Genomic DNA, 22481 nt, shown 5'->3' with positions numbered 1-22481 from the left:
CCCAAGTAATTATATCAGGATCAATAGAGAATTCATAATCCTTATCAGTAACAAAGATAGGTGAAGTAGCATAAGCGGGATCATATTTCATTCTAGCATTCAGAGTTTTTTGTTTAAGTTTAGCTAATAATTTCTTAAGATCACTTCTATCATTGCAAGCAAGAAAATCTCTTTTAGTTTCTTCATCCATAACATAGCCCTCAGGCACAACAGGCAATTCATATTTATTAGGAGAGCCTTCATCATCACTCTCATCAATATTATCAGTTTCAATAATTTCATTCTCTCTAGCCCTAGCAAGTTGTTCATCAAGAAATTCACCAAGTGGCACAGTAGTATCAAGCATAGAAATAGTTTCATCATAAGTATCATGCATAGCAGAAGTGGCATCATCAATAATATGCGACATATCAGAATTAATAGCAAAAGCAGGTTTAGGTGTCGCAAGCTTACTCAAAACAGAAGGTGAATCAAGTGCAGAGCTGGATGGCAGTTCCTTACCTCCCCTCGTAGTTGAGGGATAAATCTTGATTTTTGGATCTCTCAAGTTCTTCATAATGATAAGCAGATATAAATCCCAAGTGACTCAAAGAATAGAGCTATGCTCCCCGGCAACGGCGCCAGAAAATAGTCTTGAAAACCCACAAGTATTGGGGATCACAACAGTTTTTGAGGGTAGAGTATTCAGCCCAAATTTATTGATTCAACACAAGGGGAACCAAAGAATATTCTCAAGTATTAGCAGCTGAGTTGTCAATTCAACCACACATGGATAACTTAATATCTGTAGCAAAGTGTTTAGTGGCAAAGTAATATGATAGTAGCGGTAACGGTAGCAAAAGTAATATTTTTGGTATTTTGTAGTGATGATAACAGTAGCAATGGAAAAGTAAATAAGCGAAGAACAATATATGGAAAGCTCGTAGGCAATGGATATGTGATGGAGAATTATGCCGGATGCGGTTCATCATGTAACAGTCATAACCTAGGGTGACACCGAACTAGCTCCAATTCATCAATGTAATGTAGGCATGTATTCCGAATATAGTCATACGTGCTTATGGAAAAGAACTTGCATGACATCTTTTGTCCTACCCTCCCGTGGCAGCGGGGTCCTAGTGGAAACTAAGGGATATTAAGGCCTCCTTTTAATAGAGTACCGGACCAAAGCATTAACACATAGTGAATACATGAACTCCTCAAACTACGGCCATCACCGGGAGTGGTCCCGATTATTGTCACTTCGGGGTTGCCGGATCATAACACATAGTAGGTGACTATAGATTTGCAAGATAGGATCAAGAACTCTCATATATTGGTGAAAACATAATAGGTTCAGATCTGAAATCATGGCACTCGGGCCCTAGTGACAAGCATTAAGCATAGCAAAGTCATAGCAACATCAATCTCAGAACATAGTGGATACTAGGGATCAAACCCTAACATAACTAACTCGATTACATGATAAATCTCATCCAACCCATCATCGCCCAGCAAGCCTACGATGGAATTACTCACACACGGCGGTGAGCATCATGAAATTGGTGATGGAGGATAGTTGATGATGACGATGGCGACGGATTCCCCTCTCCGGAGCCCCGAACGGACTCCAGATCAGCCCTCCCGAGAGAGTTTAGGGCTTGGCGGTGGCTCCGTATCGTAAAACGCGATGAATCCTTCTTCTTTATTTTTTCTCCCCGATCACGAATATATGGAGTCAAGATGGACGTCGGTGGAGCTCCAGGGGGCCCACGAGGCAGGGGGGCAGGCGCGCCCCCACCCTCGTGGCTAGGATGTGGGCCCCCTGGCCTTGATTCTTTGCCAGTATTTTTTATTATTTCCAAAAATAATCTCCGTGGAGCTTCAGGTCATTCTGAGAACTTTTCTTTCTGCACATAAATAACACCATGGCAATTCTGCTGAAAACAGCGTTACCCCGGGTTAGTTCCATTCAAATCATGCAAGTTAGAGTCGAAAACAAGGGCAATAGTGTTTGGAAAAGTAGATACGACCGAGACGTATCATACGACACCTCCACGATCTGCACATGTTCAGCTCGGTGACGTCCCACGAACTCTCGATCCAGCTGAGTGTCGAGGGAGAGCTTCGTCAGCACGACAGCGTGATGACGGTGATGATGAAGCTACCGGCGCAGGCCTTCGCCTAAGCACTACGACGATATGACCGAGGTGGATTATTGTGGAGGGGGGCACCGCACACGGCTAAAAGCAATCAACTTGTGTGTCCTAGGGTGCCCCCTGCCCCGTATATAAAGGAGCAAGGGGGGAGGCTGGCCGGCCCTAGGGCGCGCCAAGGGAGGAGGAATCCTCCTCCTAGTAGGAGTAGGATTCCTCCTTTCCTAGTCCTTGATGAGGACATGACTACCTTGGATACGACCAAAAATATTGCATACATGCATATTTGTCAGGTGATTTCTAATGCAAACTATTCAATAATCTATTTATGTTATCCAGAACAAAAATACTTCACACACTTTTGTGCTTTGTCTAATTTTAGGTGTATGGGACATTTGTACAATCCACATATGAAGATAAGGGAAAAGAAGAAGTTTAGGTTCTGTTCAAAAAGTCCTCTCACGTCACTTTTGGGCCAAGAGAAGATAGATTCCAAGTCTCTCACGTTCTGGATTCAGATTCGGACTGCACAGACATAGCTGACTCAAAACGCCAACAACTTTTTCATGCAAACTTTGAATTGGGTGATTCTTTTTTTGTTGGAAACTAGATTTCGGGCTCTTTCCAACCCAACTAGATTCACCTTCAAATTCGTCTAGAGCGTTGATTTATGGACGAAACAATCTGACGTTGCAGCAGAATCCGAGTCAAACTACAAGCCCAAAGGTGTTGCATCACCTCCACTTGGGCCCATGAGCCTTGTACGACCTAGGGTTAGTTTTAGGCTGCCTTGGGACGTCCTCCCACCTCCTTGGCCTCCACCCCTTGCTCCTATATAAGTAGATCCATCTAGTAGCTTTTTTCTTGGGTTTTATTTAGTTAAAAGTTAGCCATCGTTGCAACTTCATGTACTTCGTTTGTGTCCAACGACCAGACCAAGACTGCTTATGAAACCTCATTTTTATCAATACTTCATCCATACTCTCAATATTCAGATTGCTTAATCATATTCTTGCTTGTTCTTCGATTGCTTGCAGGAATAGACCTTCGTGGTCAGGTTGATCGTGCTCCAGCGTGGTCAATAACCTCTCGGAGTTGGTTTAGCGATTGCTAAGGCGCAACTCGTGCACGTTTGTAGTCGGATCGTCAAAGTCGTCTCCACTAAATCGGTAGTTATCATCTCATCAAAAAATCGGGACCCTCGCCTCTATCAAGTGGTATCAGTTTTTAGGTTGCTCGGTGAGAATTTCCAGTTTTTCTAGATTAGATTTATTTTCTTACCTATTGTCCAAGAAAAAGCCACAAAAAAAGTTAGATCTATTCATCCTTTGTCCAAACTAGTCTGAGCCTTTGCATTTCTTTTTATTGCTTGCATAGTTGAATTATCGGTTGCATCGTCGTGTCGAGTTGCTGGTCTTAGTGTCTAGTTCGTTTAGAGTTTCGAGTTCTGTTCACATTAGTCACGCCGCCGCTGCATCATTATCCCTTCCACTATCCACCACCCATCCATCAATTTCCAGCACGTGCTACCCATCGTTCATTGTCACAATCATAGTTGAGGTTGTTCACATCTTCGCTAGATCCTGCATCTTATCTAGTTTCTTTTGGAAAGAGGGAGAGATAAAAAAAGAGAAAAAAGTAAAAAAATCAGAGACAAAAAAAGAGAAATAAAAAAGAAAAAAAAGTGTGAGGAAAAAAAGAGAGAAGAAAAAAACAAAATTCGGATCTATGTAGACTCAATCTTGTAGTTGAATTCGGATTGGAATCTATTTTGTGCACTGTTCAGTAAAACAGACATAACTTCCTCATACGAAGTCCATTTTGGCTCCACGAGTACTCAAATGAAAGCTAGCGACGAGCCGCATCTAAATAGTTAAAGAAGCTAGTTCAATATTTGGCACCTCAAAATCGGCTTCTAAATAGGTCTTTTTGCCCTCTGCAGTTCACAAACACAGCTTATTCCAGTTTTTCAGGCCAGTTTTAGAATTTTTTGACTCCTCATATCAACTCGGAATTGAGTGGTTCCTGTTGTGTTTGAAAGCATGAGTCAATACCATTCTTGAAAAAATTATCAAAAAAATTTCACAAACTTTTTCAGAGGAAAGTTGTTGATATATCCTTCTTGGTTGTTGTTTCATATCATTATCTTTACTGCTATTGTGATCTTCACTTATATCTTGCTGTCGAGAGCTACTTCATATCCTTTATTGATGCTAGTTGTGCTGCGCCGTGACCTCATTAGTGTTCTAGGCTCGCGCCTCTAGTTCGGTCTAGCCTAGGACCAGCACAGTACCGTCGTTGAGCGTTTATTCAACATTGCATCTTTGAATTGATTATTGCTAATCTTTTGCTACCATATATAGCAACCCAGCTCCACATATTTCTACATCGTGTATATGTACGTTCCCCTGGCAATCGCTTTACACAATCTTCGGAGTTATTTGACACCGCTGGTTGCCTGTCACCGCCTGCTGCTTGGTAAGAACTTGTAAGATATTGATATTTGCTTTACTGTGAGCGCTTTACCACCACACCCTAGTAGTTCATAGGAACATTATTCTTGAATTTTGTTTCTTGTTTCTACTAATCATGACAGGTTCCAGAGATAGAAGTTCTCGGACGACGAACACATCTTCATCATCACGAGAGTTGGGACAACACACACATGCACATGGTCAGGTTATCTCTTTACCGCTATTTGAGGGTAGATTTAATCCTGCTATTTATCTAGCTTGGGAGCTTGAAGTAGAACAAGTTTTTACTCACCATGATTTTTCTGAACTTGAGAGAGTACGAGCTACCACTAGAGCATTTACTGGTTTTGCTTCTATTTGCTGGAGTGTACATTGTAAGAAAAACATTAATAACCAACCCACAAATTGGAAAGATTTGAAATATGTAATGAGCAACAATTTTACCCTCCTTACTATCGTCATGAATTGCTTCGCAAATTTGAACAATTTAAACAAGGAAACAACACTGTTCATGCTTACTACCAAGAATTCAAATCTTATATGCATCATTGTGACATTGAAGAATCTGAGGATGATACAATGAATAGATTTTTTGGTGGTTTGAACCATGATATTCAGACAAGGTTTCACTATATTCCTCATTGCATTACTGGTATGTATGTCCGCGCTTGTACCTTTGAGAGACAGATACAGAAGGATGCATTGGGTGACTACAACAACTACTATTCCAAATCATGCTCACCACCGCCGGTTGGTTCCTCCACCGTTGCACCCAATAGAGCAGCCCCACCTCAGATTGTGAGCGTGACATCATCTCAAGAGTATGGTACATTGTCAACGTCCGTACCTACATCAGCTACGTCTTTGCGACAAGGTAACAATACATGTATTGATGATATAACTTCACATGAGAATGATGCATGCCTAGTTAACTTGAATGCTTCATGTGTTGAGTTACTTGTGGATTTGAGCACACCACCTATTTTAGAGAATCTTGTTACTGTCATGAATGCGTCATGTGATCAAATAACTGAAATACCAATAATTTTGAGTGCACCCATTGAATTAACTGTTGATGCAAAAGAACCAATATTTAATAATTTTGATATGACCTCTAATCTTGGTGATGATTCTGTGTCTAATGACTTATTACATGTTTGCTTATTTAAGCATGTTGTAGCATGTAAATTTGATGCAAGTAAGGTTTATTCACCAAAGTTAGGATGGTTTAATGATGAACATTGCCAATCTTTTGAAATGAATAAGAGCTTCACTTATATGTCCAAACTGAGTTGCAATATTTTCATGCCTTCTACTTCTTGTGATATTTTTTGGCTTTAGACTTTATGAACTATGAAAATTACTCATGTATACATGTGTCATATGTGCAAAAATCAAAGGAAGTTAAAATGGATGACATATACATATACAACATGTACACCTTGTCTTTTTTGTTAGCCACATTTTAGATTAAGCAACGCCGAGGACGGCTTTGTTTTCAAGAAGGGGAGGATGATGAGGACATGACTACCTTGGATACGACCAAAAATATTGCATACATGCATATTTGTCAGGTGATTTCTAATGCAAACTATTCAATAATCTATTTATGTTATCCAGAACAAAAATACTTCACACACTTTTGTGCTTTGTCTAATTTTAGGTGTATGGGACATTTGTACAATCCACATATGAAGATAAGGGAAAAGAAGAAGTTTAGGTTCTGTTCAAAAAGTCCACTCACGTCACTTTTGGGCCAAGAGAAGATAGAGTCCAAGTCTCTCACGTTCTGGATTCAGTTTCGGACTGCACAGACATAGCTGACTCAAAACGCCAACAACTTTTTCATGCGAACTTTGAATTGGGTGATTCTTTTTTTGTTGGAAACTAGATTTCGTGCTCTTTCCAACCCAATTGGATTCACCTTTAAATTCGTCCGGAGCGTTGAGTTATGGACGAAACAATCTGACGTTGCAGCAGAATCCGAGTCAAACTACAAGCCCAAAGGTGTTGCATCACCTCCACTTGGGCCCATGAGCCTTGTATGACCTAGGGTTAGTTTTAGGCTGCCTTGGGACGTCCTCCCACCTCCTTGGCCGCCACCCCTTGCTCCTATATAAGTAGATCCATCTAGTAGCTTTTTCCTTGAGTTTTATTTAGTTAAAAGTTAGCCATCGTTACAACTTTGTGTACTTCGTTTGTGTCCAACGACCAGACCAAGACCGCTTATGAAACCCCACTTTTATCAATACTTCATCCATACTCGCAATATTCAGATTGCTTAATCATATTCTTGCTTGTTCTTCGATTGCTTGCAGGAATAGACCTTCTTGGCCAGGTTGATCGTGCTCCAGCGTGGTCAATAACCTCTCGGAGTTGGTTTAGCAATTGCTAAGGCGCAATGTCGTGCACGTTTGTAGTCGGATCGTCAAAGTCGTCTCCACTAAATCGATAGTTATCATCTCATTGAAAGATCGGGATCCTCGCCTCTATCAGTCCTACTAGGAGGAGAAGGGGAAAGAAGGAAAGGAGAGGAAGAGGAGAAGGAAAGGGGGGCCCCTCCCTAGTCCAATTCAGACTCCCTATAGGAAGGGGGCGCGGCTGCCCCTTTTGGGATGCCTTCCCTCTTCCCTATGGCCCATGTAGGCCCAATCTTTCCCCGGGGGGTTCCGGTAACCCTCCGGCATTTCGGTTTTCTCCGAAATCACCCGGAACACTTCTGGTGTCCGAAGATAGTCGTCCAATATATCAATCTTTATGTCTCGACCATTTCAAGACTCCTCGTCATGTCCGTGATCATATCTGGGACTCCGAACTACCTTCGGTACATCAAAACACATAAACTCATAATACTGATCGTCACCGAACGTTAAGCGTGCGGACCCTACGGGTTCGAGAACTATGTTGACATGACTGAGACTCATCTCCTGTCAATAACCAATAGCAGAACCTGGATGCTCATATTGGTTTTCCTACATATTCTACGAAGATCTTTATCAGTCAAACCGCACAACAATTTACATTGTTCCCTTTGTCATCGGTATGTTACTTGCCCGAGATTCGATTGTCGGTATCTCAATACCTAGTTCAATCTCGTTACCGGCAAGTCTCTTTACTTGTTTTCGTAATGCACCATCTCGTAACTAATTCATTAGTTACATTGCTTGCAAGGCTTATAGTGATGTGCATTACCAAGAGGGCCCAGAGATACCTCTCCGATACTCAGAGTGACAAATCATAATCTCGATCTATGCCAACTCAACAAACACTATCGAAGACACCTGTAGAGCATCTTTATAGTCACCTAGTTACGTTGTGACGTTTGATAGCACACTAGGTGTTCCTCCAGTATTCGGGAGTTGCATGATCTCATAGTCATAGGAACATGTATAAGTTACGGAGAAAGCAATAGCAACAAACTAAACGAATATCGTGCTAAGCTAATGGATGGTCAAGTTAATCACATCATTCTCCAATGATGTGACCCCGTTAATCAAGTGACAACTCTTTTCTATGGTCAGGAAACATAACCATCATTGATTCAACGAGCTAGTCAAGTAGAGGCATACTAGTGACGCTTTGTTTGTCTATATATTCACACTTGTACTAAGTTTCCGGTTAATACAATTCTAGCATGAATAATAAACATTTATCATGATATAAGGAAATATAAATAACAACTTTATTATTGCCTCTAGGGCATATTTCCTTCATGTTTGCGGTGTGTAAATTATCATGCTATTTACATATAAAGTTACTTGGGGTGCCTAACCCCCCTGGTTTAAAGTTACATTGGTTATAACAACCTTTTTCCTTGGGTTAAAGTTACCGTGGTGTTTATACCTAAGTTATCAGGTTTGTGGTGTGTCTGTTATCATACTACTTATATAGAAGTTGTCGAGGGTGCGTGAGCGGTGATGCATGCACAGTTGGATTTTAATAGCTCTCCTATCTACCCGAAATGATCTTCTACCTTTACTATCTATGTTCTTTACATATCTTTTGACATAGGTTATTAGCTCTGTTGTGCGTCAATTATCACGTTATTTGCACAGAAGTTATCGCGCCGGGGGAGGGGGGTGTGTATGTTTCCAACAAATTCTTTTACCCTTGGTCAAAGATTATCGCGGTGTCTGTGCATAGGTTATCAGCTCCACTGTGCATAAATTATCACGTTATTTGCACAGGAATTATCGGGTGTGGGGTGGGGTGCGTTTTCAATTATTATTTCCCCCTGGTCAAAAGTTACCATGGTTTTTGTACATAGGTTATCAACTCCATTTTGCGTAATTATCATGCTATTTGCACATGATTTATGGGGTGGGGGGTTATGTTTCCAACAATTCTGTTTCCCTTGGTGTCAAGGTGTTTGTACCTACCCCCGCAAAAAAGGTGTTTGTAACAAAGTTATTGACTCTGTTCTGCATAAATTATCATGCTATTTGCACATGAGTTATCGGGGTGTATTTTGACGCGGGTATTTATGCGTAAGTAATCAAGTTTTGCGATATTGAGGTATGTCTCACCAATTTTTTCCCCGGTCAAAGTTACCACAGACCAACGCACACATACCAAAAACATATATGACTCCATTGAAATTCAACATGGTAATTTTAGCATAAGCAGTGTGATAACTATATCATTAGCACCCTGATAAACTACAGTATTAGCAGCATGATAATTGCAGAAAAGTCATGTTGGTAACCCGAGCAGTAGAAGATTTAGTGAAAAGACGTTGCATCAACTGTTGTAGAACAAAAAAAAAGTGACATTTTTTTTACAAAGACACTTGATGCAACCGGTCAGTGAAAGATGATGCATCAACCTGACTAACTGAGTAGTATTTTTTGGCAGGTTGGCCTGTCTTGTTATCTCACAAAATGTTGAACTCTTCACAAAATGCTGAACCCAAACTGGCAGTTCCCGGCTAGTGCAGCAAGCAGAGGAACCTAGAGCACAAGGCCAAGACGCCACGACGTCTCTACCAATCACTTTTTTTGTGGAAGATCTGCTAATCACTAATCAGCGCGTGTAATTATGCCGGTGGCTGAACCGTGTTGGACTATACTCAGTTTTCCCATGCACAATTCATCATCGCGTGGCATCTCCTCTGCTCTAGATGCAGCTGACCAGATACGAATCCACGATTTGATTTGACCAACGACAGCATGTCGGCCCTCGTCAAGCCCCCTCTATTATTTTTAGATAGATGAAGGTTTGGGTGAGACTGACTATATCATGTCTACCTTGTTCATTGAGCTGTGAGTAGAGAGATGGGCGATGGGGCCAGGGAGCTGGGAAATGAGGATGCGCAGGCGTGGCTGGGAGGATTCAGGCTGGAAAGAGGCAGTCGCTGACCGGAGGCAGAGGAGCTGACGGCCTTGGGCTGAAACGGCAGACAACGGTGAGGAGGAGGCCGAGGCGAGGCGCCGGGCGATGCGGAGTAGGTGAGCAGCAACAAGCGCCATGGCTTCTGTGCTCACCGACGAGCCGGGTTAAGGCGAGGTAGGACACGGCGGACGGGGACGAGAGAAAGGGCGGTAAGGATATTAGGGGAGGAGGCGTGATGACGGAGGAGCGGCCTTCCGGCGGCGGCGCTAGCCAGTGCGCCGACGGATGCGGGATCGAGCGCCCCTCTCTTATGACGCTGGGCGGGGACCCGAAGACGAGATATGAACGAAGCGTTTTTTTCACTAGGCGGTGGCAAGGCATGTAAATATCAATGAACTGCTCGTTTTGGAGCGCGATGGTCGTACGATCTATAATGGACGGCATCCAGGTCGTTCGGCCTGTTGCAAAACTCCGACCGGCAGGAAATTAGCTTTATCGTAATATCAAATGGATCAGATCTCTTAATTAACCTCAAGAGAGGTCGATGTACAACAGAGAGAGGGTAATATTCCTCTCTTCATCAACTGTTTCTTCTTTTAAGATGAAACAAGCAAAAATGATTCATCGGTCACATCAATAGAAATAGAATGAAACCCAAGACAGCAGTTTAAAAACACACATTACAAGAAAATATGATGCCTCAGTTTCCCTTATATACTGGATTAAACCGTGGATACGATCGGTTTAATCCCAGAAGCTCCTCCCATAATTAGTCCGTTTTAATTCTTATGCCTTATCTCGATTCCCTGCATGATGAGACCGCCCTTGCCGTTCAAACGTTTCGTCTCCGCCAGACCGAAGGAAACGTCGCCATCTTCATCCCCCTCGCAGACAAACTCTCCTAGCTCCAGCTCCATCCAACCATCACCCCTTTCACGAGGGAGCACCACATCCTCTGCATGGCTTCTTTGCGGGTTAGGTTGGAGGCAGACCTTGCGGGCAAGGTCAGTGCCTCCAATGCTCACCGATGCATCGGCCGGCCAATCCAGCCCGTTAAGATTCGTAACCAAGACGAGAACGAAACAATATCATAAGTTGCAGAAAACCATCAGCATCGCGCGTTGCAAAATACTCCCTCCATTCCTAAATATAAGCCTTTTTATAGAGATTCTAATACAAACTACACACGGTGCAAAATGAGTAAATCTACACTCTAAAATGTGTCTATATACTTCCATATTGAAACACAAGGTCTTATATTTAGAAATGGAGGGGTACTCAACTGGGCAAATTAAAATTGCAAACTTTGCTGAACTCACTGCTAGTTTTTTCATGGCTACTGAATATTCTGGGTTTTGGCCCTCGTGGCTACTACCCTGCATCCTAGCACTTCCACTTGCAATTATAAGACTACAACGCAAGAAGGTATGCAACAGCACTATCAAAATTAACGATTGGAACAGAAGCTAGCTGCAAGGAAAGAACAAAGGAGGATGGCAAGAAACCTTGAGTCGGCGAGATGGATCCAGGACCAGTAGCGCGGCGTGTCGCGCCACGCGATGGACAGGTCCCTCGCCGGCACCATGTAGCACTTGGCGCCGCTCTCCCTGTCCAGCCACATGCTCTGCACCATGGCGCCACTTGAGTTGATTAGCTAGCGGTCAACCAAATTTGTTCCAGGGGTTAGTTGTATGTGTATACAAAATACATACCAGTCCGCCTGGGAGGAGGGCGGGGCTGCCGGAGAGGCGGAGGAACAGGCCCTTCTTCCCGCGCGGCGGCAGCAGCAGCTCCCCGTCGGCCAGCGGCGGGAGGTCGGCGGGCGGCGGCAGGAAGCAGGCCCACACGGCGTCGGAGTCGGCGGCGGCGCGGAACGCCGGGGAGACCGCCGCGGCGCGGCAAGCGTCGCGCGGCGACGTGCGGGAGAGCGCCGCCGACAGGATCTCCTCCGGCAGGCGCGCGATCTCGCACTGGCCGGGCTCCATCGGCTCCTCCTCCGCCTCCGCGGCCTGGCTGTGTTCGATCCGATGACGAAACACTCGGGAGGAAGTTGATTTGATTGATTGATTCGGGGCGAAGCAAGCTAAGCAAGCTATACTTATTTTGAACAAGTGGAGCCCAGTCGCCTTGGTACAGACTACAGACGACATCACACGTGGATGCAGACCGGTGCGCCTATATCGGGGGATTTGATTTTTTTGCCACCTTTTACTTTGGACTTTGACAATTTGCCACTAGTTAGATTGTAATTGATCAGGTGACACTTATTACTTCGTACTTTGATCTTTTGCCACTTTCAACAAAAAACAATCCATGGAAATAATTGACAAACTAAGTAGACAAAATAAAGAACCATTGTACCCTTGGACCCAAACAAAGCACATCCTTAGCCATTCCCGTCCAAAATCACAGCCGCCGTCGCTCCCCCGCAGATGTACCTGCTTCTCCCCCTTGCTGCTCTGTGGGCTTCTCGCCCTCTCATGCTCCTCATGCTGCTTGATGCTGCCCCACTGCTCCCTGCGCCCCCGCCTTCCCCGTTCAAACTCCCTTAGCTCCAGTATATATCTTCATAAGCTCAAAGTTGAAATGCATAACGCCATTGAACCAATGATTCAAATTGCATGAAACTTTCTCAGATTAGTCACGCAGATATGAGTGATTTACCGTAGTTTTTTGAATTTTTTCTAACAACTTTTAAATTCTGGTCAAAATGTGGTCAAACCAGTTAAGTTCAAAGTTGAAATGCATTTTGCCGTTGAACTGATGATCCAAATTGCATGAAAATTTTCCAGATTAGTCGTACATATATGATTGAATTTCTCAAATTATTTGAAACTTTTCTGACAACTTCAAATTTTGGCCAAAATTTGATTAAACTACTTAAGCTCAAAGTTGAAATGCATTTTGCCGTTGAACCAATGATCCAAATTGAATAAAACTTTTCCAGATTAGTCACACATATATGAATGATTTTCTGTAATTCTTAGAGATTTTTCTGGGTGGTTCAAAAAAATGTTCAAATTTTGGGCAGCATTTTGGCTAAATTTGGACAGCATTTTGCCTCTTAATTCACATTTGAAGATATGTATGTACAAAACAGCAAAATTCAAACATATATTTCCAGATGGACATATTCATACACCATGACACAATATCAAGACAATATAGCGAAATAAAGCACTTAACATGGTCATACACCATCTACCATAATCTTTTCTTTCTGCCATGTTTTACAACCAAAAGCACACGGCCATAGTAGCTGCCATGCTACAACCAAAAACATAAAGAAATAGTTATGGCCATGCTGCCATGTTACATCCAAAGTAAAGGATGCTAAGTCTGTCATATTACAACCAAAAGTATAGAGAAGATCAAGCACAACACTAGTACTTCCTTCTCTTTGGGGTCAACTTCCTAGCTTTTGAGCTTGAGGCCATGTCGTATGCTATCATGGTGTCCTCCATGGTAGGGGTGGGTTTTCGCGACGCCTCATCAGCCAATGCCATGGCCAACATCCTTCTTGTCACTGGATTGGGACTTCCTTGGAGACTCTGTGGCATAGTGATCATGTGCCTTGTTGGAGTGACGGCCACATCAAGTTGTGGTGCTACTCGACAATGACCAATAAGGAGCAACATACTATGGAGTTAGCGTGTATTCGCTAATGTACTGGACAATGAGCACCAAAAAGAAGCTACTTTGCTTTGTCACCTCGGCTCGGGAACAAACAAAGGAGGAAAGTCGAAGCCGTCTACTACGATGTGGTCACCTCTCTCCGGTTCAGCCATCTTCAACACCTAGCTCATCTGAGTTATGTGGTCTGTAACAGCAAGAAATCAAGCAAAAATTATGAGATGTACACCAGCAAGTAAGCAATAGTGGCGACAGAAGCAACACACAACAGCAGCACATAGCGAAGGCGGCAGCTACAACAAACAGCAACAACACATAGAGGCCGCAGCAGAAGCACGGAAGTGAGAATTTCAGCCCCCGCGCACACAACAACAACACATGGCGATTTTCAGGTGCATCGGCGATCGTCGATGCGCGGGCAAGCCGGGGGCCCTGCGGGGCGCCGCGAGTCGACGAGTCGCGGCGAGGCTCCGACCGGCCGCCACTCCCCTTGCTGGTCACCCTAACCCTAGGGCGCCACCAAGGATATGAACAAGAGAGAAGAGAGGGAGGGAGCGGGAAAGAGGGAGGGAGCGGGAAAGAGAGAGAGAGAGAGAGAGAGAGAGACTCACCAGGACCGCCGCCGTCGAGCACCGCCAGGGCCGCCGCCGTCGTCCAGCAGTTGCCGCCGTTGCCTCTGTTTGAACCTGCATGCGAGAGACGGAGGGAGGGGATGAGAACGACCGCAACCCTCTGTTCCTGGTCAATCAAGAGGAAGGGTAAATTCGTCCTTTTTAGCGGGATCCATCTAAGAGAGGGCAAAATATCAAACACCCAAATAAAAAGTGTCATCAGATTAAATACAAAGTAACTAGTGAAAAAATAGCAAAGTCCCAAGTAAGGGCTGGCAAATAATCAAATTCCCCGCCTATATCTCGCTTCCAGCGAGTCTGGCTTCAGACTCGCTGAAGGGGCAGCAAGCTGGGCCAGCCCACGAGCGCCGCGGGTTTTTTTATACTTTAAAATAGTATATATATATATATATATATATATATATATATATATATATATATATATATATATATATTGTTCAGCATTTTTGAAAAAAAATTGATAAGTTTTTGAAAAAAGCTGAACAAGTATATAAGAATGTAGAATGAAAAACAAAGGAAACAAAGAAAACCCCAAAAAATGAAAAACGAAAAATAAACAAAATAAACCAAAGGAAAAATAAATTTGAAAAAACTTAAGAAACAAAGAAATAAAGAAAACCAAATAAAAAAGGAAGAAAAGGAAAAATCCCAATGAAAATAGAGAAAAAATGGAGAAACCTCGATGAAAAAACAAACAAAAAACTGGAAAAACGGAGAAGAATCAATGAAACGCAACTCGTTTGGACTTAAGTTGCGTCGCCCTACTGTTCTTTCACGAACCAAAGGCAAGCGCAGTGGCTAGCCGTCGTTGCTCCAAAATAGGAAAGTAGGGTTCGAATCTGGCGCGCTCCAGCCCGGCCTGAGTCCATAATAGGTATTTTGGGTATTCAGCTGTGGGTGTGTGTGAATGGACCGACCCGATTAGTATACACCCTTCAACGAGGTGATCGTTCCATTTCGCTTAAGGAGAGATATAGTCGCGATGGATGCAGATTCAGTTGACTGAATTTGAAGCTGAACCTAGACCCTGCAAGGCCAGCCCGGCCTGAGTCCATCATAGGTATTTCGGGTATTCAACTGTGGGTGTGCGTGAATGGACCGGCCCGATTAGTGTACACCCTTCAACGAGGTGATCGTTCCATTTCGCTTAAGGAGAGATATAGTCGCGACGGATGCAGACTCAGTTGACTGAATTTGAAGCTGAACCTGGACCCTGCAAGACCAGCCCGGCCTGAGTCCATCGTAGGTATTTCGGGTATTCAACTGTGGATGTGCGTGAATGGACCGACCCGATTAGTGTACACCCTTCAGCGAGGTGATCATTCCATCTCGCTTAAGGAGAGATATAGTCGCGACGGATGCAGACTCAGTTGACTGAATTTAAAGCTGAACCTGGATCCTGCGAGGCCAGCCCAGCCTGAGTCCATCATAGGTATTTTGGGAATTCAACTGTGGGTGTGCGTGAATGGACCGGCCCGATTAGTGTACACCCTTCAGTGAGGTGATCGTTCCATCTTGCTTAAGGAAAAATATAGTGGCAACGGATGCAGACTCAGTTGACTGAATTTGAATTTGAAGCTGAATCTGGACCCTGCGAGGCCAGCCCGGCCTGAGTCCATCGTAGATATTTCGGGTATTCAACTGTGGGTGTGCGTGAATGGACCGACCCAATTAGTGTACACCCTTCAGCGAGGTGATCGTTCCATCTTGCTTAAGGAGAGATATAGTTGCGACGGATGCAAACTCAGTTGACTGAATTTAAAGTTGAACCTAGACCCTGCGAGGTCAGCCCGGCCTGAGTCCACCATAGGTGTTTCAGATATTCAGAGAAGTATGCATGCTTACTGGACAATATACATGTATTCGTCTATGTATTTCTATAGTCGCCGCGGCCACCTTATACTGTTGTACATGCCATTGACAAAAAACTTAGGGCATGTTCGGTTTGCAGTTTAAGGTTGTCACGTCTAATCTTAGTTGTGTCACAATATTTTAGCCGTGTGTTTGGTTCATTGGCACGCTTGTGTTTTGCCATGTTTTTCTAGCTACATGATCCATATGTCATAGGCTCAATTTTTTGTCAAATTTTGCCATACTTGTAGTGGTCATCTTGTTAGCCACATTTTTTATGGCAACCACATTTAACATTTTACCTAAGTTTAGTTGTCACAAAGTTAGTTATGAACCAACAGATCCTTACTACTCCCTTCGTTTCTAAATATAAGTCTTTTTTAGAGATTCTAACAAGTGACCACATACTGAACAAAATGAGTAAATTTACACTCTAAAATATGTCTACATATATCCATATGTTGTATTTCATTTAAAACGTCTAAACAGACTTATATTTAGGAACGGATGGAGTACATGTTCGCCTTTAATGCATGCATGTACTCGGTGGCAGAGACGGGTACCAGCTGGGGGGCTGAACCCTCTAAGAGCATCTCCAGCCGTTGGCCCCCTAGGAGGGGCTAAAAATCGCCCCCTGGGGGCGCACCGGCGCTAAACCACGCACTGGGGGCGTGATGCCCCTCAGTCGCAGCGCCCACGTTTTTTTTTGAAAAAGTCAAATACGGGGCAAACACGCCTCAAATTTATCGCAAATATCGGCGAGTTCGTTCAAATTTAAACATATTTTACAAAAAAAGAAAAAAACTAGCACGGGCTGCCCCCGCCGTCTCCATCACCACTCCTTGCCGTCTACCTCGCCGCTCGCCGCCCGCCACCCGCCGCCCGCCTTTGCAGTTTACATGCCGAGAAGGCGGTAGAACCGCGTGTAGTCGTCGTCGTCGTCGCCGTCGTCGTCGTCTCCGCCGCCGTCCCTGCTGCATCCCTCCCCCGGTTGGCGCGGCGGGTTGGACGGTCCGGGGGCGTCGTCGTCGTCGTCGCTGTCAAGGACGACGATGCCGTGCTCGTCCTCACGCCCACGCTTGCGGGCGGCGATCTCCTCCAGGGCCCGGGTCTGCCGGGTCATCTCCGTCCGGAGGTAGTCGTCCCGCGCCCATCGCAGGGCGTCCTCGTCGGAGAAGCCGCGCCGGGCTATCTCCTCGTACTCCGCAGGGAGCCCGGGCTCCGGCTTAGGCTCGACGAGGACGAAGCGGCCGGTGGGGGGGGGGGCGTTGTCGCCGATGCGGACGCCGGAGCTGCGGGTGCGCGCGCTGACAGGCGTGTTCTGGGGCTCCGGCTTGATGGGGCGGAGGCAGGGAGAGCCCGACGAGCGGCCGGACGAGGAGGAGGACGTCCTGGGCCGCTCCATGCGCCTCGGCGTCTAGGAGCTTCCACGGCGGCGTGAGAAGGACGGGGGAGCGGGGTACTCGAGGCACGGCGTGTTGCCGCCCTCAATGTACTCGAGGACGGCCTCCAACATGCGGCCGGGCACGCCCCACCACCGGCACCGGCCATCGGAGTTGAGCCTGCCGGAGGGCACGACGCCGTTGGTGGCCTCGAGCTGCTCGGCGTGACGGCGTCGGAAGTAGGGCTCCTAGAGCGGGCTATCGGGGACGTACCGTGGCCCCTCCCTCGTCGTCGCGGTAGGGACGCGCGGATACGTGCAATCTTCGCACGCCGCGCTGCCCCGGTGGGTGGTGATGGCACCGGCACGCCGCCGGCGCTAATCCTCCAAGCCCCGCGCACCCGCATGTCTGGCGGGACCGGGTACTCGGCCTCGAAAAGGACGCGAGCCTCGTCCTCGTGAAGATGGCGACGCCCGAAGCCATTCGCCGCCGCGCCGTCGCCTGAAAAGCGCTCGGCCATTCTAATGGACTGGAGACGGCGAGAGGAGGAAGGGGGAGAAATGGGCGCGTCGGCGGTGGAGTGTCTGTGCGTGCCTCCGGCGCGCTGGTGGTCGGTTTATATAGGTGGAGGCACCGCGTGGTAGGCTTGGCCGGTGCGTTACGCGTGGCTTGATGGCGTGCCGACCGAGGGGACGCGCGTCGCCCGGCCTTCACTGCGCCGCCCGTGAGGCATCAATGGAGGCTGACCGGCGCGGCAGCGCGCAGCTTTGGCATTGATTCGCCATGGGAAACGAGGCGATGAGGACGACGAAGCGGCGAGAAGAGAGTCGAGTCGCTGACGCGGCTGGCCCGCGGCTCTTCGCGCCAAAAAAGATTCGCCCGGCGCCCCCGAGCGACCCCAGTGCGCCGGGTTCGGGTTGGGTCCGCCGGCGTCAATTTCGATCCGAACCAGCGAAAACTGGGCCCTTGGGGGCGCGACTGGGCCGATTTTTTTACGCCGGTGACCGAAAAATCGCCGGGGGGTCTTTTTGGGGACGCGGCTGGAGATGCTCTAAACATCAATGATTTGCTACTACTTTTCTTATAAACAGTATATATATAGTGATCATTTGCTGCTAAAAAGCTCAGTCCCTTTCAATGTTTAGCTCTTCCCAACCTATTTTAACATCGCTTGGTCCCCCTAGTTCAGAAAATTCTGGCTCCGCCACTGCATGTACTATTTTGCCATGCAACATTTACAAGGTTAATCAAGAGATCACATGCATGCCCTAATCCATGTGCATTTTTTTTTCTTGTGCACCCTGCACTTAAGGAAAATCTTTCACGTCAAAAATTAATTGTAGGGTTAGTCACATAAGAGTGGGAAATAAAGAAAAAAAATCAACCCGTGATTCTTTTTTGTTTTCTTTAATACCATTCAAGAGTAATTTTTTTTTTGCCAAGAACCATCAAGAGTATTTAACTTCCCTTTTTCGATACAAAATCGTGTCGAACAAGTTGTACTAAGTACTAAAGTTAAAGTTATACTAAATTTAAGACATTTATTTTGAGATGGAGGGAGTATGTATCTATATTTACTTTATCCGGTAACCAAACATCAGAATTTTCATCTATGATCATCTGTATGCACCCACCTTGTCTTCCTAAAGTTGCACCATCATAGCATATTAATTTTATAATCGTGGTTATGCAATACAGTAGCAAAAGAAATGTAGAACTTCTACAATCATAGTAAGATGCTAAATTTCTAGATCATGGTGATGGCCGGCGGCTTCGCTATATACCTAACAACAATATAGCGAGCGTGCATGGATTTGTATAAAATGTACTTTGAGATTGATCAGGAGAAAGAAATACAACAACCAACCACTGAAGAGCAACTTGAATGACGAACTGAGATGCCTTCAAGCATGCAAGGAGGGAGAGCTCCGAAGGGAAGCCGAAGCCGCCGAACAAATGGCCAACCCCCTAACGAGAGGAAATATATTTTTTAATGTGAAAAAGACAATAACATTAAAAGCGTACTCTTCTAGCAAGAACCGTTGCGCAAGATCGGACGGGCGAATAATTCGACCGAAACCGAATTGTTTTCAGCTGGATAAAAATTAGCAATTCTGGAAGAAAGGAAACACGGTCACAAGGGGATTGCTCATGAATTAGCATCAGGTAGGTCATTGCTTCACGAGAGAACTAGCTACCACATTGTTATGGTTAATTTGTCCCAATCACCTACCAAATGCTGAGATCATAGCCTCATGTTGTCAACACTGGCATGGAGATATTTGCTGAGTCTTTTAGTAAAAGGAAAGGAAAAGCGGGGTAGTAGAGTGGTGTTTAATTCTAGCCTACTTCTTGGCTTTTTAATTTTCTATTGACCATACCTTATAAAGTCGTTTTAGGAAGCTAAAACTTCATAAGGTTGTTCAGTCATCAAAGTTATGTGGCTCATATGCTTTAAAATTATCTTTTTGTGCATTCTAAAAAAAAGTTGTGCACAGAAAATCCCAATTAACTATTATAATGCTTTGCAATTATATATATATATATACACAAAAGCTGACTTAATTGGTTATTATTCTTTACAGTTTCCTCCAGAACCAAAAGGAAAAAAGAAAGAAAGAAAGAAATGATCAAACCACATTGTGGCAGGTAAGGCTTGGTTTCCATTGGACCTGCCTGTTCTCCACCCACGCCAAGAATCTGTAAACCTTCCCAAATACACACAAGAACACCAGCCCGGCGACGAGCCCGTACACGACCGCGCTCGCCATGGCGCCCTCGGCAATCACCCAGCCGGCGAGGTACACGGCGTCGCAAGACACGAAAAGCCAGCCCGCGGCCTCCAGCGCCGACCGCGTCCACGCGCTCAGCCGCTCCTCGCCGTAGATCCGGCACACCATCCTGGAGCAGAGCGCGAAAATGACGGCCAGCGCTGTCTTGGACAAGCCCCGGTAGAGCACCGTCCGGCCGCCCACGAGCAGCGGCTCCATCCGGCAGAGGCAGGTGGCGCACTTGCCGGAGAACCGCGACCACCGGAGCGCGTCCGTGCCCGTGTAGTAGGGCAGCACGACGGCGTCCAGGTAGAGGCTCGCGTGCAGGATCCCGGACACGGTGGACGCCTCGAGCACGGCGTAGCGCACGTCCCCGTCGGCCTCGTTCCGGAACGCCAGCGCCGACGCCTGCAGCGTGAGCAGCAATGCCGGGCCGAGCCGCGAAAGCGGGAAGACGGCGTTGATCCGCTGCCCCTTGGCGAGCACCAGCAGCACCAGCGGCATCATGAAGGGCCCCGACGGCACCAGGTACTTCCGCTTGATCCGCCCGACGCCACCGGCCGCCGTCGCCGAGCCACCGCCGCCGCCAGCCCTGACGATCTCTACCACGGTGAAGGCCGCCGCGGACAGGAGGCAGTAAAGGGCCAAAACGGCGACGAGGACGCCGACGGCAGCCGAGTAGTCGCCCGGGTAGGAGCTGTCGCAGTAGTAGTGGTAAGGGCAGGTGATGAGGTCGGTGGTCTCCTCCAGCTGCCACCTGGTGCACTTGACGATCTGCCTCGTGATGTTGCTTCCATGGCCGCTCCACGCGCTCGCCGCCGCCGCCTTCCCGCCACCGCCAAGAACAGAGAGCACCTGATCGTACGACATGGCCGCCACCGGATCAACCAACCAAACCTAATGATACGACAATGATGCTACCCTTCTCCTCTCTCTTGACCTGCGGCCGCTGCTAACAGCAGTGTTCATTCTGCATCGGGGTGGCTAATGATGGCTTCCCTGCAGGAGCTCACCCGTCTTATGGATCCCTCGTACCATGCGCTCCGCCCCATGGGTGTTGGTGTGGTGCTCATGTTGCTTGCAGAGCGTGGGATGGGGATGGTTTAGCTGACGGGCCCCTTGTACCTAGCATCTGATGGAGACAAGAGAGATAGACTCGAGATGACCTGAGGCTCGTCAGCGACGATGGACATAACAATGTCGTAGTGTAACTTGTTGGTGAATGGATTGTGAATCGGCCAAAAAATTCAGCTTAAAGGAAACAAAACCAGTTCTTGATGGCTTCCGGACAGAGACACGTCAACTCCAAGGCGTTGCGTATTGTGACCGACAGGTCACGTTTCCCCGGCGAGAGCGCTTGAGAACGAGACATCGGGGCTCTGAAAAGTTGACGTAAACTGCGAGCCGGATCGGCGCGCTTTCGGTAGCACCAGAGGCAGGTTGGTTACCACAGTTTCTTTTCCCCCCCAAAACTGCCGTGCCTCGTGCCATACGCTCTGATTTCACTTCCAGTGAATGAGTGCTGAGTTTTTGAGGCCCTTCATCCAAAATTTTGCTAGTCCTGGCGATGGACCTTCTGACTTTGTTCGTGAGACATTGGTAGTTGGGAGCGCTTGTTTAACTGTAGCTATAGTTTGTTGGGGGATTTGGTGGCCACCGCGTCATCATTGTTGCACTTTTTTTCTGGATAACTAATGCACATTATTGATCAAGTAGGGCTTGCACAAAGTACATATTCTTTTTTTTTCTTTTACTCAAAAGCACACCGATTTAACTAAGCTTTCATTTTTCATACTATAGTGCCATTTTTGCACCTTCAAATTTCTACTAATTTGCTGCAAGGAACCGGACCGACTGGGCAATTTACTCTTAAGGATTGCTTTTAGACGATAAAATGCAAATGGTGTGGCGATTTCATATAGACATGGAAAAAGTAAAAGCATACAAAAGATATTTACAAGACAAAAAAGCCATAAGAATTACATGTCGTTTCCCACAACCACCCAAATTGGAGAAGGTCCTCGGTGACAAGGCAAGCAACATCCAAAAGCTGCAAAGAGGTTTTCTGAAAAAGCCTCTAGTTACTCTCCTTTCACACATGCCAGCCCCGCCTCGACGAGTCCAAAACCTCAATATTTTTGTTCCACCGGTCCTTAATCATGGAAAAAAGAAATCTGGGTCCAAGCTTGCCATGATCGAGGACCATCCATCAACGATAGCCCAAGAGCCCCCCCCCCCCCCCCCCCCCAAAAAAAGCAACCCCGAGAAAGAT

General features: G+C 46.2%; 3 protein-coding genes across 3 annotated transcripts; all 3 read right to left on the bottom strand.

The window, feature by feature from the left end:
• Positions 1-10438: 10438 nt before the first annotated feature.
• On the bottom strand, positions 10439-12150 carry LOC125554111 (putative F-box protein PP2-B12). The gene is given in 3 exon segments (XM_087518819.1): positions 10439-11146; positions 11446-11564; positions 11653-12150. Coding segments are annotated over 3 exon segments (984 nt in total). The 5' UTR covers positions 12091-12150; the 3' UTR covers positions 10439-10719.
• Positions 12151-13323: 1173 nt separating this feature from the next.
• Positions 13324-13728, bottom strand: LOC147976484 (uncharacterized). Its single transcript, XM_087520877.1, has 2 exons — positions 13652-13728; positions 13324-13579 (listed from the first exon to the last, which is right to left on the bottom strand). The coding sequence occupies exons 1-2, from the start codon at positions 13726-13728 to the stop codon at positions 13324-13326; spliced, it is 333 nt and encodes a 110-aa protein (XP_087377003.1).
• Positions 13729-19976: 6248 nt separating this feature from the next.
• On the bottom strand, positions 19977-21302 carry LOC125554110 (uncharacterized). Its single transcript, XM_048717718.2, has one exon. It carries the CDS (start codon positions 21077-21079, stop codon positions 20069-20071), a length of 1011 nt encoding a protein of 336 aa, XP_048573675.1. The 5' UTR covers positions 21080-21302; the 3' UTR covers positions 19977-20068.
• Between the last annotated feature and the right edge of the window lie 1179 nt (positions 21303-22481).

This window comes from Triticum urartu, chromosome 4A, assembly GCF_056163025.1.
Source record: "Triticum urartu cultivar PI428250 chromosome 4A, HENAU_Tu73, whole genome shotgun sequence".
Lineage (NCBI taxonomy): Eukaryota > Viridiplantae > Streptophyta > Magnoliopsida > Poales > Poaceae > Triticum > Triticum urartu.
Note: the sequence above shows the minus strand (reverse complement) of the source record. Positions and strands in the feature narration are given on the sequence as shown.

Coding starts and splice junctions, on each gene's coding strand:
- LOC125554110 (XM_048717718.2), bottom strand. CDS start 21,079: ATGTCGTACGATCAGGTGCTCTCTGTTCTTGGCGGTGGCGGGAAGGCG.
- LOC147976484 (XM_087520877.1), bottom strand. CDS start 13,728: ATGGCTGAACCGGAGAGAGGTGACCACATCGTAGTAGACGGCTTCGAC. Junction 13,580..13,651: donor TTGTTTGTTCCCGAGCCGAG/GTGACAAAGCAA, acceptor CTAACTCCATAG/TATGTTGCTCCTTATTGGTC.